General features: G+C 35.6%; 2 protein-coding genes across 8 annotated transcripts in view; one reads left to right on the forward strand and one right to left on the reverse strand.

Moving 5' to 3' along the window:
• The first annotated feature begins 3 nt into the window (after nucleotides 1–3).
• On the forward strand, nucleotides 4–14,298 carry PIH1D2 (PIH1 domain containing 2). 6 transcript variants are annotated; one of them, XM_036028572.1, is made up of 7 exons: nucleotides 4–241; nucleotides 1,055–1,257; nucleotides 1,975–2,098; nucleotides 2,471–2,716; nucleotides 3,038–3,303; nucleotides 5,164–5,294; nucleotides 6,309–8,782. In XM_036028572.1, the coding sequence occupies exons 2-7, from the start codon at nucleotides 1,081–1,083 to the stop codon at nucleotides 6,364–6,366; spliced, it is 1,002 nt and encodes a 333-aa protein (XP_035884465.1). In that variant the 5' UTR covers nucleotides 4–241; nucleotides 1,055–1,080; the 3' UTR covers nucleotides 6,367–8,782. The 6 variants fall into 6 exon arrangements, with proteins under 6 accessions (XP_035884465.1, XP_035884467.1, XP_028370180.1 ...); XM_036028574.1 differs by lacking the exon at nucleotides 6,309–8,782 and adding an exon at nucleotides 14,271–14,298 and having other exon boundaries at nucleotides 5–241; XM_028514379.2 differs by lacking the exon at nucleotides 6,309–8,782 and adding an exon at nucleotides 9,697–9,938 and having other exon boundaries at nucleotides 5–241.
• The window catches only part of DLAT (dihydrolipoamide S-acetyltransferase), a 30,352-nt gene continuing 23,828 nt past the window's right edge, over nucleotides 10,012–16,535 (reverse strand). The window contains exons 12-14 of one of the 2 annotated variants that reach the window (XM_028514377.2): nucleotides 12,861–13,023; nucleotides 12,003–12,139; nucleotides 10,012–11,453 (exon numbers count right to left, since the gene is read on the reverse strand). In XM_028514377.2, coding sequence (XP_028370178.1) covers nucleotides 11,324–11,453; nucleotides 12,003–12,139; nucleotides 12,861–13,023 — 430 coding nt within the window. In that variant the 3' untranslated portion in view covers nucleotides 10,012–11,323. The remainder of the gene's footprint in view (nucleotides 11,454–12,002; nucleotides 12,140–12,860; nucleotides 13,024–16,535) is intronic. The other variant, XM_036028571.1, reaches the window with a different exon arrangement.

Below are 16,535 nucleotides of genomic sequence, written 5' to 3' on the forward strand. Positions count from 1 at the left end.
ACTTTCACAGGGAGGGTTTCCAGGTCACTCAAGAAGTCAACAGGTGCAGAAGGGAGGCGGACGCCTTCCTGGAAAAAAGGTAGGTGGTGCTCAGCAGAGTAAGGACCAGAAGGGGGAGATTCCGGAACCGAATGTAAAAGGACCTTTCTGCCGGGAGCTTTCCGGACCCAGTTGCATGAGGTACCTAGCCTGGTTACCCTGGTAACAGGCGTCACGGTTTGTAGAGAAGCCGAAAGAAGAGGTGGGTTCTCAGGCCTTTGGAATGATTGTCCATTAGTTAAGTTTTCCCTTTAGTCTAACCCTAATATAGTATTTGAAGAACTCAAACCTCCTCTTTTCCTCATTCTATGGATGCTCCGGAACAACTTTCCGTGGGGGGGGGGGGTGAGAGGGAACTTATCTCAAAATGTAGAGAAGATATTATCATTTCTCTCACATATTGACCAAGTATTCCAGCCTCTCTGCATTAGCCTACTTAATCCTCACAATAACCCCATGAGATAGGTATTATCGTCTTCATTTTGGAGATAATTAACTGAAGCGTATATATAAATCAGTTGCTCAAGATCACGCAGCTAGTAGGTGATAGAGCTAAGCTTAGAATCCAGGCATTCTGGCTCCAGAGTCCATGTTTTTAACCACTAAGCTATGCCGAGGATTGAGAAAGTCTCATGTAGCCCTCACCACACACACACCTCTGGCGATTTCCAGACAGCACAGGGCACCGGTCAGCCAAAACCCAGGTCCTGGAAAAAGGAAACCACCGGGAAATCCAGACTCAAATGGGTACTCGCCCCCCTCACGGCTTGTGAGGGTGTAGGTAGAGGTAAGGCCTTACTATCTGGAGGACGACTTGAAAATTCAAGAAGGGATAGTAGATAATTCAAGAATAAGCAAAAGATAAAGTGGTTCTGATCCACAATCTTTAGACATATGTTAGGGATAACAGCTAACTTCACCAAAACAATTCCTGACCTGTTCCTCTCCCCACCCTCCAAAAGAAATGAATCAATAGTTACACCGTTATTTTTCCTTAAGTCATGTCTTTCCACAGACTCAAGAGGCCTATTCACCTCAATCATGGAATCGTCCTCAAAGGGTCTGCTCACCCAAGTTAACCAGTTGTGGAACCTCTTAGATGATCTTGCTGAAAGTAACCCTGAGAGCTACAAGAAGTTCATTCAACAGCAGCTGAAAGAGGGCAAACAGCTCTGTGCTGCCCCGGAACCACAACTCTGTCTACAAACAAGAATCCTGGTAGGTAGATGTGGTGCCCAGGGAATTCTTCCTTTTTCCAGCACCTGGTTTTTGGCTGACTGGTGTCCCATGTGGTCTGGAAATTGCCAGAGGTGTGTGTGTGATGAGGTCAACATGAGACTTCCTCAATCCTCAGGTCCTGAATGAAAAGATCCTGCAATAACCACAGAATAGCTTACCCCTAGCCATTGCTATTTCAACACAAGAAAACAGGAGGGAAACTGCCACTCTAAGTGGAGAATGAAGTGTATGTAGTGTGGAAGATTGCATCGAAGGAGTAAAAATGGGAAATTCATATTGATATATTTTGGAGATCTCAAAATGAGACTTTTTTCTGTTAGAATGAAATAAAAAGTAACAATGTAATAATTTAATAGAGAATCATAGACTAGGAGAGTTTTCAAATAAAGAGAAGTTATTTAGTTGGGGACGTAAGGAAGTAGTACAAGAGCGTCAAACAAATTTACCTGAAGCAGCTGCTTAGATAAATTCCCCCTTTCTCCTCCCAGTTACTCTGAGAGTAGCAACTGGATTCTTGATGCAAAGCTTTGGGGAAACCAGGTAACAGTATTTCTCAAACACAGTTTTAATGCATGTAATGACTTACTTGAAGCCTAAAGTTTTTACGATTCAAATTCTGTGATGTGTTACTTTTAGGATATTATTTAAACATAAAAAAACTGGGTTTGAAGATATGCAAAATTATTTGATTTCTAGAAACCAAAAGAAAAAATACTTTTTATCAACTTATGTCAGTGGAAAAGGATTCCAGTTCCACAATCAACCACTCATCCAATACCTCTAAGTGTTGGCAGACCAGAAGATATGTCTGAAACATCAGGTACATAGAAATATGGGACCCAAAGCACATTTTAAAAATTGTATTGGGAATACCATGAACCAGATTTTACTTGATAAAAGACATTACATGTAAACTATTTTATTTGGTTATAATGTAGTGATTGACTAAGTAAATGTACCTTTATGCAAATTGATATTGTTTGTCTAATAATATGAGCTGTTTTAAACCCGTATAAAATGCCTACTTGAAATTTTGTGTACATAGATAGCATCATTATGGCTGCCTCTGAAAAATATAGGAATAGAATTTATACATTCTAGCTTTATCAGGATGATGACTTAATATATTACTTGACAATATCATTGTGAAACAAGCTGACTTCATTTCATACCCTCTGAATCTCACACTCAGATGTTTACACTGTCATCGATGTTGCCTACAACCCTGATGTTCTCCAGGCAGCAGAGAAGGACCAAGTGAAAAAAGACCAATTAATACAGATGGCCATGAAATGCATTGAGGAACAATTCCAGTTCACTCTCTCACACTTTTACCATATTACTAAATTTAAAATAAAAGGAAGCATTCAAAGGATGAAACAAAATCTAATGAGAATCCAAACTGACGGCACAGATTTAAGAGAGAACATGAGAAAGGGTAAGTTAATGAATGTAAATGAAAAACTCACTTAAAATTTTTGTATCCTGTGTACATTTTGCAAACTAGAAATCTCAATTTTAGAAGATGAGAAACTTAAAAAAGAAAAAGATTAGATATTAGAAATATTCGCATGTCCTTAAAGATTTTTAAATCCTACAAACTTTTAAATATTTTTGGTTTAAGTTTCCAAAACTAATTTAGCTGTAGTTTTGTCTGCCATCTTGGCTAACACTATATATATATATTGCAGCTTATAGTTTGATAGTAATTTATGTTGATTAATTTTGTGGTTTTTATCCCCCTCTTTATTTCATAAAGAACTAACCCTTGAACAGATAAGAAGTAGTAGTGTGAGCAATCCAGATCACTTCCCTCAACTTTTACTACCAAAAGACCAAGTTTCAGACAAAAAAGGGTGCCTGATAGAAGAGATTTCCAGTGCAGAGATCCAGGTAGACATGGAGCGACCAGCCTATGAATTAAAAATTGTGGCGGATCAGAATGAGAAACCACTGAAAATGGAATTAAAAGTTGAATTACCTGGTATTAATTCAGTATCTCTCTGTGACCTTAGTGTTTCTCAGGTGGGTTGAATAGTTTATACTATAAATTTGTATCAGTCAATATTCCGTATATATTATGCTGTAGTAACAAACTCCACAATCTCAGTGGTTTAATAATTTGGTCAGGTTACATGTCAGCTAGACCTGCTCTTATTGACAAATCTTACACATTTCAAGATACAGGTGAAGAAGCGATTCCCATCTGACATGTCATTTTCCTGGCAGGGAAAAAATAGAAATGGCCAAACCATGCAATGGATCCTAAAACTTCCTCTCATACATGGCATATATCACTTTTACTCACTTTCTATTAGCCAAAGTAAGTCACTAGACCAAGTCCTACATCAATAGGGCAGGGAAAAATATGCTTCTCAAGAGTAGTCACAGAAAGTTGCATGGCAGGGATATATGTATAATCCTCTTATGGAAGATCAAATAATTGGTAATAATCCTCAGTCTACCACAGTCCACACTTGGTCACAAATATTTGCACCTTTTCTCAAGGAAGACACTTCCAATTCCATTATCAGACTCCAAAATACAGGATTTTGCCATGATAGTCTACATTCTGCTCCTCTCAAACCGGACCTATCACCGACAAACACAAGTTATCTACTCCTATAACCCCATGTACCATACAATATGAAATAGACGATAACCACAATTAATAGTCTCAATTCAGAAATGGTAAAAATATGAGGTACATAGCAGTTCTGAAATCCTGGTTGACAATATTTTCAGGGTACTGTTCCCTGAATGTAGACTATGTTCTCACTTAGGGCCATGACAGATTTCTTTATTACCGAGCCTCCTTGTTCCCATTGTTTTCCACTATTTTCAGTTCCATTCTTTGAGAGGTCACCACCCCCTCCTCCCCACCCAGCCCCAACTTTCACTATCTACCTTGGCCACATCTAAAGAGAGCATGGGAGGGAGATTATGCCATCCTTAGATGCTGAGCAGTTTACTCAGCCTGTTTCATGCCCACAATGTTGGGGTCCAAAGATGATTTTACATTAGTTTTAGTCCAGGCTGGCAACATTTTTACTTTATTCCAGTCAGTGCTATACCTAACAGTTTATTTTTAGACATGTCCATTTTTCAGTGACCTGTGTTTTTGACTGAATAGCTATCATCTGAGCCAAATGTAAAGATTTACTGAGGTCTACCTTAACCCAGGTAGAAATTTTAACAAAAGAATAGACTTGTGATTTAGTCTTTGCCTCCAGGCTGTCTTGATCAGTCTTGTTGATATTTGAAAATCTAAATTTTATCTGTTACTGATTGAAAATAAAAATTAGTTGCATTTTTGTCAAGTCTTAGAATTTCTGATCTCTGCATATTCCAACTCTGTTTGCAAACTGGTAAATTCTAGTCTAAGTTCATCTTTTTGTTGTACCTTGTTAGACGTAGCCAATAAAACCAATGCACGCTACCAACATTTTATTTTCTCACTTCTTTACCTAAAGCCACAAATTAACTAGGTACACAATTTGTCTTCCAAATTATTTATAGTTTCCCTAAGGGTTTTATCATTATGAAACATGAATCACCATCTTTCCAGTCTCCAATAAGTTTCCTTGTTATTTGCTAGCCTGCCCCAAAGTCAATTCACATAATTTGGGATCACAACATCCATCTTCTGGTACTGCTACTAGTAAACTTCTGATGTATTAAGCAGCAATGACAAATAATCTCAAAAGCTCAGGGATTTACAACAGCAACTTTATTGCTCATTGCAAGTCACATGGCAGTAAATTGGGATCCTTTTCTTATGGGAAAGGAATAACTTGGGAACAGTAATTTAATGGCACTAATTTTAACCAGGAAATACTTTTGTATTTTCATCCTTTAAAATCTTTCTTGGTTTATTATTCTTAGGATGATTTATTGATTGAGGTTTCTGAGAAGTACAGATTACATCTGAATCTTCCAGAATCTGTGAATACTGAAATGACTACAGCAAAATTTATCAAAGAGAAAGCTACATTAATCGTCACAATGCCATTGGTGTAAGTCAAGAGCACTATGTTTTTCAGGTTTTCAGTGATAATGTTATGTGAATTATAGGACCTTCATTATGGGTGAAGAGATATTGATTTACCTTAAGTACTAGTTTCATATTTTCTAAGAATTCCTTTTGATGGAATGAGATTTTCTCATCTACTGTTACCTTAAAAAAAAAAAAACTCTCCTCAAATAAATTTGGCACCAAGCAAAAACTACTAAAAATAGTATTGCCTTGATATAGTTGTTTTGAAGATATTTGTAATAGTCTTAAGCAACAAATACCACTTGGAAAAATTCTAGTTGTTTCCAAGTAACATGTGAGAATTCTCAGTTTGCTGGTTGAAAAAAACTTTTGTCTCTGGTTATTTTTGAATCAGAAATAAATCCCAGAATGCAAGAAGTTTTTTTATTATCAAGATGGGCCACAGTAGTAAAAATTTCCTCCAGCAATAAAGATACAAAGCCAATATAATAATGCGAACGTATTGCTTCTGTGAACCTCTGTACTTCTATAAAACAGCTCTGGAGGGAGTGCAAGCTACCCAGATAGGCCTTTTAATATTAGATGTGAACCTTTCTGTGGATTGGATACAATGAAGCAATAATAGTACTTGAATATTATTGCACATATGATGCAAAATACATCCAACTCTAATTTAAGAAAAAGGAGTTGACTTGGGGACAAGTGCCTTTCTCCTAGGAAAGTAATTTTTAAAAATATAGAGGTGACATACTTTACAATTCCCATTCATCAAGTTGTCAGATAGTTTAATACAAAGGTATCAACTTTCCAATTTATATCCCAGGTAAGCAATGCTCACATCAGACTACAAATACCCCTTAATTATCTTTTCTACATACAAAACAACTTCCTTATGATTGGTTTCTAGTTCAACAGTCTTTTTAAAGTTACTAATTTTAAAACTTTTTAACTTTAGAAACTTATATGTATAATAGATATAATTGATACATGACATTTAAAAACATTTTTTATTTAATATTTTACTTATTTTTAGAAAGAAGGGAAGGGAAGGAGAAACATCAATGTGTGAAACATTGATTGGTGGTGACTGATTGCCTCTCACACACCCTCAACTGGGGACCCTGTCCTTAACCCAGGCATGTGCCCTGACTGAAAATAAAACTGGCTGCCCCTCGGTTTTGTAGGACAAAGCCCAGTCCACTAAGCCACACCAGTCAGGGCTAAAAACATAATTTTCTTAAACTTCACCTGGATTTGAATCCTTCTAGCTAATAGGATAATTTATCATCTGAAAATGGTCTACAATTGTATGATGTCCTAAAATTAACAAACCTATTATATTCTCATCCCTCAAAAAACTTGGAGTGCTTTCACATTTTCTTCTGCAAAATCAATCAAAACTGATTTCCTGGTTGAATCTCTCTACTCTTGTACTGTCCTCATTAACATAGGTCAGCATCTATCTGTGTATCTGTACATATTGATGAAATGCATATCAAGGTACAACACGATGATTAAATGTTAAATTAATATCCTAATTATTTCCCAAAATATTTTCACTGATATTATTTCAGTGGATTTTATCTTCATAAAACCATTTGTCCTTCCCCCTCCCTACAAAAAGCAAAACTGCCCAGGAGGAACATTAACTAATAATGAACTGTGGAGTAAATTTGAATCTTACAGACATCTTTTGTCCTCAAAACTGGAAATTATTTGAGATTGACATAAATTGACCTTGATTTAGAAACCAGTTTTCCATAAACTTGGTTTTAGATCAGATTATCAGTAATGACGGCTTGGTTTTGAAGGCTAGAGCCACGGGAGTTCTTGTCCCTGGACTGGGTGAGCCAGAGGAGAGGAGCAAGGAAATCTAGGTACCTAGACAGCTTCCTAGGAAGGCTTTTGGGAATCTGAAGAGATGGACCTGGTAAGTACTTTTAAGTCAAAATGTCGAGTCCAAAAGGTGTTCTAGCTTACTTGGGAAGACTAGGAACTAGATCCTGTAAAAAATTTGAAGAGCCACAGGAAGAAGCACAGGCAGTGGGAAGCACTCTTGGAAGCAAGATTCATAAACTGAGAAGTCTGTGAGATAAACTGAGGGCTGAAGTGAAACAATGTCAAGCCAGAGGGGTGATTGTTGGCCTGCTTTCCTAGGGTGTAAAGGACGTGATTTTGGAATTGGCAAATTTGTGTGTTTTACCTGTGATCTTACTGGATCGATTTCAGTCCTTGATCCTTCATCAAACCTGTACCTGTAGCTATTGTCTTTGTGCTTCCTCTCGACTCTATTGGAATAGCTCAACTATTATCCACATTTCAAGTTCAGTGGTAAGTGAATGCAAAAGCCTAGGATATTACTGTACTGATAAATATTTATCAGGTGATTTGAATGCCAGAATTGTTGCAATAGTCTGCTTGTTGGTTCTCTTCCAGTATTTATACTTCTCCAGTAAATCCTGCACAGCCAAGAAAATGCCTTCATGACACTGCATCATTTCCTTGCTCAAAAACCTTCAATAACCATTCATTGCCTGTAGGATATAGTCAGCCTTTTTTTTCTCACCTTCCCACCTCTCTTCCATTTCCCTCTTTATTCATTTTTTCCCTCCTTCCCTTCACTTCAATTAAAGTAAAATATATGTAAATATATATGAAGTGCAGAACCTTTTACAAAGTAAACCCACCTGTACCACACAAATCAAAGCAGAGATTATTATTCTTGCCCTCGAAGTCTCCCTCTTGTATCCTCCTAGTCATTTCCCTCAAGGTAACCAGTCTTTTGATTTGTCATCATACATTGGTTTTACTTGTTTTTGAACTTCCTATAAATGTTAAAAATGTAAAACTCTTGTGTGGCTTCTTTGACTTAATGTTACCTCTGAGATTTCATCGTGTTGTTGTGTGTAGTGGTCATTCTTTTTTATTGCGGTATAGTAATACTATCTTATGAATGTCCTGCAATTTATTTACTTATTGGACTGTTGGTGACATTTGGGTTATTGGAACTTTCACTTTGGGGCTATTAAGAATGATGCTATGAACATTCTTGTTCCTGTGTTTTTGGTGTAAAAATATACAATTTTCTATTAGGTGTGAATTTGGTAGAATTGTTACATCACAGGGTATGCATATTAGCTTTAGTAAATAATGCTAAACAGTTTTGGAAAGTGATTGAGCCAGTTTTATGTTCCCAGTAAGTTTATATGATCTCCATTGTTTTGCATCTTTATTGTCCATTTAAATCTGACATGCTGGTGGCAGTGTAATAGTATCTCATTGTGGATTAATTTTGCATTTGCCTAATAAGGGATGATGTTAAGTAGCTGTATTGAACTCTTCAAAGTCTTATGTTATAAAGTATGTTTCTCAAGGCTTTTGCAAAAATTTTATTGGGTTGTCTCTTAACTGTAGAATTCTCACATATTTTGGATATGAGTTCTTTGTTGTGTATATCTATTATAAATCTTACATACTCTGGCTTGCCTTTTCACTCTCTGATGGTGTCTTGTGATGAAAACAGGTCTTTGTTTTAATGAAGTTTGATTTAGGAATCTAAATTTTATACTTACCATTTGTTTCCATTTAATAAATCTTTCCCTAACTTAAAACAACAACAACAACAAAGAGCTCTGGCTGGTGTGGCTCAGTGGATGAAATGTCGGCCTGCAAACCAAAGAGTCACTGGTTCAATCCCCAGTCAGGGCACATGCCTGGGTTGCAGGCCAGGTCCCTGGTTGGGGGCACTCTCGAGAGGCAACCAATTGATGTTTCTCTTGCACATCAAAGTTTCTCTCCCTATCTTTCTCTCTCCTTTCCCCTTCTCTCTAAAAACAAATAAATAAAATATTTTAAAAAATTATCAGTGATTTTTCCATATATTCTAGAGCTTCTTCACTACTGGGTGATGTGTATTCCTTGCAACATGTTTCCTTTCATGCCTTGCACTGGTCAACCCTCTTGTAGACCATGACTCGAAATACTATAACTACATTCACAAACCTCAGGATTAGAGTAAAATACCTAACACAGCCAGATCACACTTTCATCTTGCTATGTGCCATACTCCAACATCAGGTGCTTCAGTAACTCCTTGAATTTAAAGTGTTTAAATTATATGCTTGAGAACTCAGTCCTGATTTTATCAATTCTATAAACTCAAAATGTTTCTGTATTAAGAGTTTAAACAGATTAATGAGCTGTTCCTGTGCTTAATCATTTAATATGAAAATTAATTGCTGACAGGTCAATAATTAGACCAGACATAAAACAATCTAATTTGAACCAAACCATCATTTCTAGGTTTTACTCTCAATTCTGGTAAGATAAATAGACTGAATCCAGATTTAGATTGTAGGTCAGATTAATTTTTAAATCAGAACAATTTCTATTAGAAGGTAACTTTTTATTTTTCTTTCAAGGGAACAAAAGAGCCATAAACATTAGTAACGAACGAATTATCTCTGAAGTTTCCTGTATTTGAACCAGATGTGGCTCATACTGATGATGGTCCCTTGTGATAAGCTTGTTCCTTCTGCATAATCTTCAGTTCAAGCTATAATTACCAATTACTGTACTGATGTTTTCATAACAGTACAAGAAAAATATTTGTGGAATATATGGAGTGTCACTTGTGTACCATGTAATAATAAACATTTAGAAAATAAATTCAACAATGAAAGTTCTAATTTCAGGGTATAGCTTCATATATTACATACAAGGAAGCACTAGTCAGATTAATTTTAAATAGTCAAACAAATTCATATATTTATTAAAGCACATCAATAGAAAGTCTTGGAATTGTGATAACGTTCCAATTCATTTTCATTATCTTGAATATCACCCCCTTCTCCAACAGCAGAAGAAAGGCAAAATGGAAAAAAATATTTAGGCTGAAAAAGTAGTATGCTACCTAAACAATTTTTTTCTCTCCAATAGGATTTTTGGACTTTTTTATTTTATTTTACAAATCAACACTGTGGTGGGAAAACACAGGACACTTTTTAAAATACACATTTAGCAATTTTTACTTTATGCAAGAAGAAGTGACCATTTTGTTTTGGTCATTATTTTTTAGTACTCTAAACTCTTCACTAATGCATCATGTCTCCCCCTCTTCTTTTCAGACAGAACTTGTTGATAAATGTATGGACTTTGGCACATATCTTGCTAGAAACCATATTTTACGTATGTACATTTATTCCACTGTTACTTGATACAGTTTTCCAAAGTTACTTGAGTAGTAAATTCTGGTAATGAATATTGAGGAAAAATTCTACTCTCACAATTTCTCCATTAAATTCTCTAACCATACTCTTTTATTTGGATGTAATTATAGAGTTCTGCTCAGAATCACATTTAAGTTGTTTAAATATACAAATTCTCATTTACAACAGTGGCTGGTTTATATTTGTATCTCATCTCAAGAAAGGAAAACAACCACTTTGGGATTCACAGAAAAATAAACAAATAATGGTTGAAAAGTCTAAGAGAATGTTAACTTCTTAAAAATTTCACTTATTTTCCTTGAAGTTCTCTACTCTTCCCATCCATGATAAAACCAAGATCACATAAGAGAAAAATGTAAATTAGGGTTAAATTCTAAAATCAAGCTTCAGTTAAAACCCTTTCTCCAAGAGAACACATTTTCCTGACTCCTTTCCTCAAATATAAGGAAAACATTTGAGGCAATTAAAGTTCAAAATCTCAAGCTTTTATCCAGGTTACTTTTATATACCGACTCAATAGGGAACCACAATTCTACCCTTACATTTCCCAGTGGAAGTACTTAACCACCAAAGTGCTATGCCATATGTCCCTTGACTAGGGAGTACACAGCTTAAAATCTGGTGTTTACTAAATGTGCACAATTATTTGGGTGTAACTGGTATTTAAAAAATTCAGTAATGACCATAACAAATAACTGGACAGACTTAAAAATAACTGGTTAACTTTAACATAAAAAGAACCACCTGTTTAATAACATATTTATATCTTGATAAGAATGAACCAATGTGACCTGGAAGAGACTAGAAATGCTTGGGTTAATTATAACAACATAGTGATGGGTTTTTCAAGGTATTTTCTAAACTCAGCAAGCCACTGAGCTCCAACTGCTCCATCCACAACTCGATGATCACAACTGAGTGTAACAGACATCATGCTAGCCACATCAAATCTAGAAAAGAAGAAAAACATTATTAAGTATTCTAAAAGCAATCTGGATTTTAGCTCAAATGCCAACTGTGGCTCTATAATCCCAACCAGGTAACATTTATTTTTCTACCTATTCTTTATGTCCTGTATATTTCTTGCCCAAATTAATGGCTTCAAGAAAACAGACCGAACACCCATGTGGAGCATGGATCAGCAAATCCTACCAAATGCAGGTTTACTGGATTTCATTTACATAGTGCCTATGGCTGCTTTTACACTACAACTATTTGCAACAGAGACCATATAACCCACAAAGCCTAAATATTTACAATGTGTATCTTTAAGAAATAAGCACAGTGACCCCTTCTTTAAGGTAAACAAGGCTTCCTATCTCAAGATTAACTTCATTTAGTAAAATAAAGAGTTGCTGCCCTGAGAAACTTCATTTTATCCTTCTTGTCTGATTCTACCTGAAGCTCCAGTATGCCATGCCAATAATTCTAAAACGGAGGACTCAAAAACAGGTATAATGAAAATTATTTTATAGCTCCCTTTCCATTTTGACAGTTACCCTTTTTCATTATCTGCTGGAATCAGTCTATCTTCTGAAGCACCAATGGCCAAAATACATGCTTGAGGTGGGTTAATAATAGCAGAGAAGTTCTTAATTCCAAACATTCCTAAATTGGAGATCGTAAAAGTGCCACCCTGGGGGAAAAAAATTAAAATTAACATGATGTTAATTACTTGTCAATATATTTCAGAAAAAAAGACATTTTGTAAAAAGACCTTAAGATAATCTTTCAAGCCTCTGAACTACCATAAAAAAATACAGAAATATATGAAGTGACATATTAATTAGCTTGATTGTGGTGATCATTTCATAATGTATATATACATCAAAACATTAAGTTGTATACCTAAAATATATACCTTATTTTTTGGACTGTAAGATGCATCCCCCGCCAATAGTGGTTAATGCTGCTCTTGAGTTCTGTTTACATTTACATTGGTGAAATATTACGTTATTTATGTTATTAAATATTTTACATTTTTGCTTCAAAATTTTTTCCCTATTTTCCTCTAAAACCTAGGTGTGTCTTATGGTCCGAAAAATACGGTATAATTCCTATTTGCTAATTATAATATCATTAAAGCTGAAAGGAAAAAATGGCCTGAATGAAATACTCTTTACTTAAAATATGCAATCATACAATACAAACAAAAGTCAGTTTTGTGGCTTTTGTACTCTGGTTGGAAAACATCTATTTTCAGCCTTTGATAGGTTAGTCAATGTTCTTTATTTTCAAGATCTTGTGTCAAGTGAGAATACAAAACAGAATAAAAGGTGGAAAATGCAACAAAAGCATAATACCAATCCTAAAAATAACATAATTCTTAACATTTAGAAGATAAATAAATACTTTACCTGGAATTCATGTGGCTGTAGTTTACCCTCTCTTGCTTTGGTTGCTAAAGAAACAACATCATTAGCAATGGTTTCCAGTCCCTTTATGTGTGCATTAAATACAATAGGTGTGATGAGTCCTGCAGGAGTACTGACTGCTACACTGATATCAACAACGTGATTTCTGTTTAAAAAGAAAAAAGAAAAGGAAATCCCAATAATCATCAACATTGTTTATGAAGAGCGTATGTATCAGGTTAAGCAAGAATATTGACATTTACTTCAGTTTTTGCTACTGTTCAGCTAGAGAAGTACCTTTCCTGGTTTTTACATTCTGCTGTACCCCCACCCCCTTGATTTAGACTTAAAAAAAAAAAAAGAATGATGTATCAGTAGGTTGGTTTCACATGCACTCTAACTTTCCCATCTGTTTCAACTAACACATGGGTTTAGGTGGAGAAGAAAGGCTCAGTATTCAATGAGTATTAAACAAAAAGAACTGAGATTTTGAGCCAAAGTGGCTGGAGTTAAGTATGCAAGCAGAGCTTGAGCATATGAAAGAAAAACTAAAGGGAAAGGACTGTATTGCGGGAAAAACAGGATGTACGTTGGTGGTGCCCCAAAACATAAAATTCTCAATCTTTTCTACACTATGGGCATCTTTGCTTTTGGGTCTCATCTCAGAATATACTTAATTTTTGTACACTTTTATTTATTTACTTTTTAGAGAGAGGGGAAGGGAGAAAGAAATAGAGGGAGAGATATATCAATGTGTGGTTGGTTGCCTCTCAGGCACATGACCTGTCCTGAAACTCAGGCATATCTTAGACTGGGAATTGAACTGGCAACCCTTTGGTTCTCAGGCCTGCACTCAATCCACTGAGCCCCACCAGCTAGGGCTATATTTATATTTTTAACATAGAACATGAAACAAATTGTCAAAACAAAACAACTATATTGAAGTTTAGTTAGTTATCTATTGAAAAAACAAAACATGCCCTGGATGGGTGGCTCAGTTGGTTGGATCATTGTCCTATACACCAGATGGTTGTGGGTTCAATCGCTGGTCAGGGCACATACCCTGGTTGTGGGTTTGATCCCCAGTCGCGGTGTGTATGGGAAGCAACTGATCGATATTACTCTTTCACAGCGATGTGTCCCTCTCTCCCTTCCTCTCTCCCTAAAATCAATAGTAACATATCCTTGAGTGAGCATTTAAAATAAAAAGTGGTATGTGTGCTATTGTATTAACTCATTAACAAAATCTTGCAGGAGGTCTAATAATGGCTATAATTTTAAAGTAATGATATGCAAAACAATATGTTAAGACATCTGCAGCAGTTACAATGTGACATGAAAATAATGGATTTTTACTGCTCACTAGCACAAGCACTATTAATAGCACTTTTGTTTTCTACATTTTTTTAACAGGAGAAAATACTAAATTTCAGTTATAGGTTAGTGGAAAAGAATGATTCTTTCCCTCATCCAAGTTCCCTAATTCCTGAATTGTATCCACAGTATCCCTGGGCATCTGCTTAAGGGCCCCTGATAAAGTGTTCTACAATGGAGAAAAAGTTACACTTCACATGAAAGAAAAACTCCAGCTCTTTCTAGGCACAAACTTTAGGAGAATATGGGTACGAAATCTCTCAATGTGCCCAAGCTGGCCAGAGGCAGCAGCTTTTACCATTTGCAAACAAATAGACCCGCTCTGATAATAAAGTTTCTGACCTTTAACAGTTACCACAGCTGGGCTCTGGCCAAGGTATCACACAGCAAATAGGTAAGAATTAACTAACAATATCAAGAAACTGCCCTGCAACCTGAATACTTTGATCTAAATAGTGTTTCTTTCAGATATTTTTAAAAGGTTAAATATAAATTTACTCTATGACTCAACAAATCTACTCTAAGGAATCTAACAAAAATAAATGAAAACATGTCAACACAAATTGTATACAAATGTTCATAACAGCTCTTTAAAAGATATGTCTGTTTTGATCCTGGAATCTACCAATGTGACCTATTTAGTCTTGGCAGGTGTAATTAGGATCTTGAGATCATATCATTCCAGATTATCTTTGTGGACCCTAAATCCAATGCCAAGTGTCCTTGTAAGACAGAAGAAAAGACACATACACACAGACCATGTGAAGATGGAGCTAGAGGTAAGAGTTATGCAGCCACAACCAAGGAATGCCTGCAGCCACAAGAACTGGAAAAAGCAACAGATTCTCCCCTGGAGCCTGTGGAGGGAGCACAGAACAGCCAACTTCTTGACTTCAGACTTCTGGTCTTCAGAACTCAGAGACTAAAATTTTTTTAAGTCACCAATTTTGTGTGATTTGTAATGGCAGTCCTAGAAAACTAATATAATATATAAGGATTTGTAAGACCCTCAGATGTTCTCCAAGAAGGGTGTTACCAAGGAAAAAGTTAAAATCAGTAGATTACCTGATATGTTTGAGAAAAGTGAAAAATGGTTTAGAGTTCTCTTGAAGAGTTTCAGAAGAAATAATGATGAATACACAGAAAACTAGCTTTCTCTTAGGCAATCACTAAAAGCAGTTTGGTTGTACTCATGGCATAATACTATATGTCTTGGTCATAAACAATATATTCATAGGCATAAAAATATTAACACTGAGTACTGATCCAAAATTTGTGCTATTATCAGCTTCACAGATGATGCGGGTGTGTCTGTGTTTAGGGAGGCTACAATAAAGCTAAATCTTAATCTTCTTTAATAAAAAGTCATTCAATAAAGTAAAAAGAATAAAAGGCAACAGAAAAGTCATTAGAAATATGAAGAAATAATAGTTCAAAAGTTGTGTTTGCCTCTTGGGAGTGGACTTCAGATTAAAGGCTGAGCAGGTCACTGCAAGTCATGCAGCAATATTTTAACATATATACTATTATTTTTTTTTAAGATTTTATTTATTTATTTTAGAGAGATGGGGAAGGGAGGGAGAAAGAGAGGGAGTGAAACATCAATGTGTGGTTGCCTCTAGCACACTGCATACTGGGAATATGGCCTGCAACCTAGGCATGTGCCCTGACTGGGAATTAAACCAGTGATACTTTGGTTCACATAACATATATATTATTATTTTAATAAAAATTAAATTAATAGCAACAATATAAAAAAACCTAGGCTTAGAAATCAGAAATCCTGGTTCCAATCACAGTTCTGCTATTTACTAACAAATTAACTGAGGGAAAGTCATTTAACTCACAGCCTCAGTTTCTTCATCTAAACATGGGAGTGAAACACCTAACTCATTAAGTGGTCACAAGGAGTAAATGAGACAACACGTGAAAGACACTGAGCACCATGCTAGTCACATGGCACCATAATACTAATAAATACTGTTTTCTGGATAGTTTTCAAATTTGCTCTCCCTCTAAAGTTCAGAACTAACCGATGAACAAAAATCATATCAACCTTGCTCTGTAAGAGTCATTATCAATTTAATTATACATATTCATACACTGATCTCCCTTTCCTGAACTAATACAAAGAATTTGTAGTCTTTACTAAGTTAATTTAGCAATGCCTCATAAATAGTTTCATGTTGTTTTTAATTTATTTTTGTCTATGGAAGTCATCTCCCCCTCTGTATTCCATTTCTCTGTAACCCCCATATTCCTGGTTATATATTACATAAGAAAACTGCTGATGGATATACACCT

Source organism: Phyllostomus discolor, chromosome 6 (assembly GCF_004126475.2).
Source record: "Phyllostomus discolor isolate MPI-MPIP mPhyDis1 chromosome 6, mPhyDis1.pri.v3, whole genome shotgun sequence".
Taxonomy (NCBI): Eukaryota; Metazoa; Chordata; class Mammalia; order Chiroptera; family Phyllostomidae; genus Phyllostomus; species Phyllostomus discolor.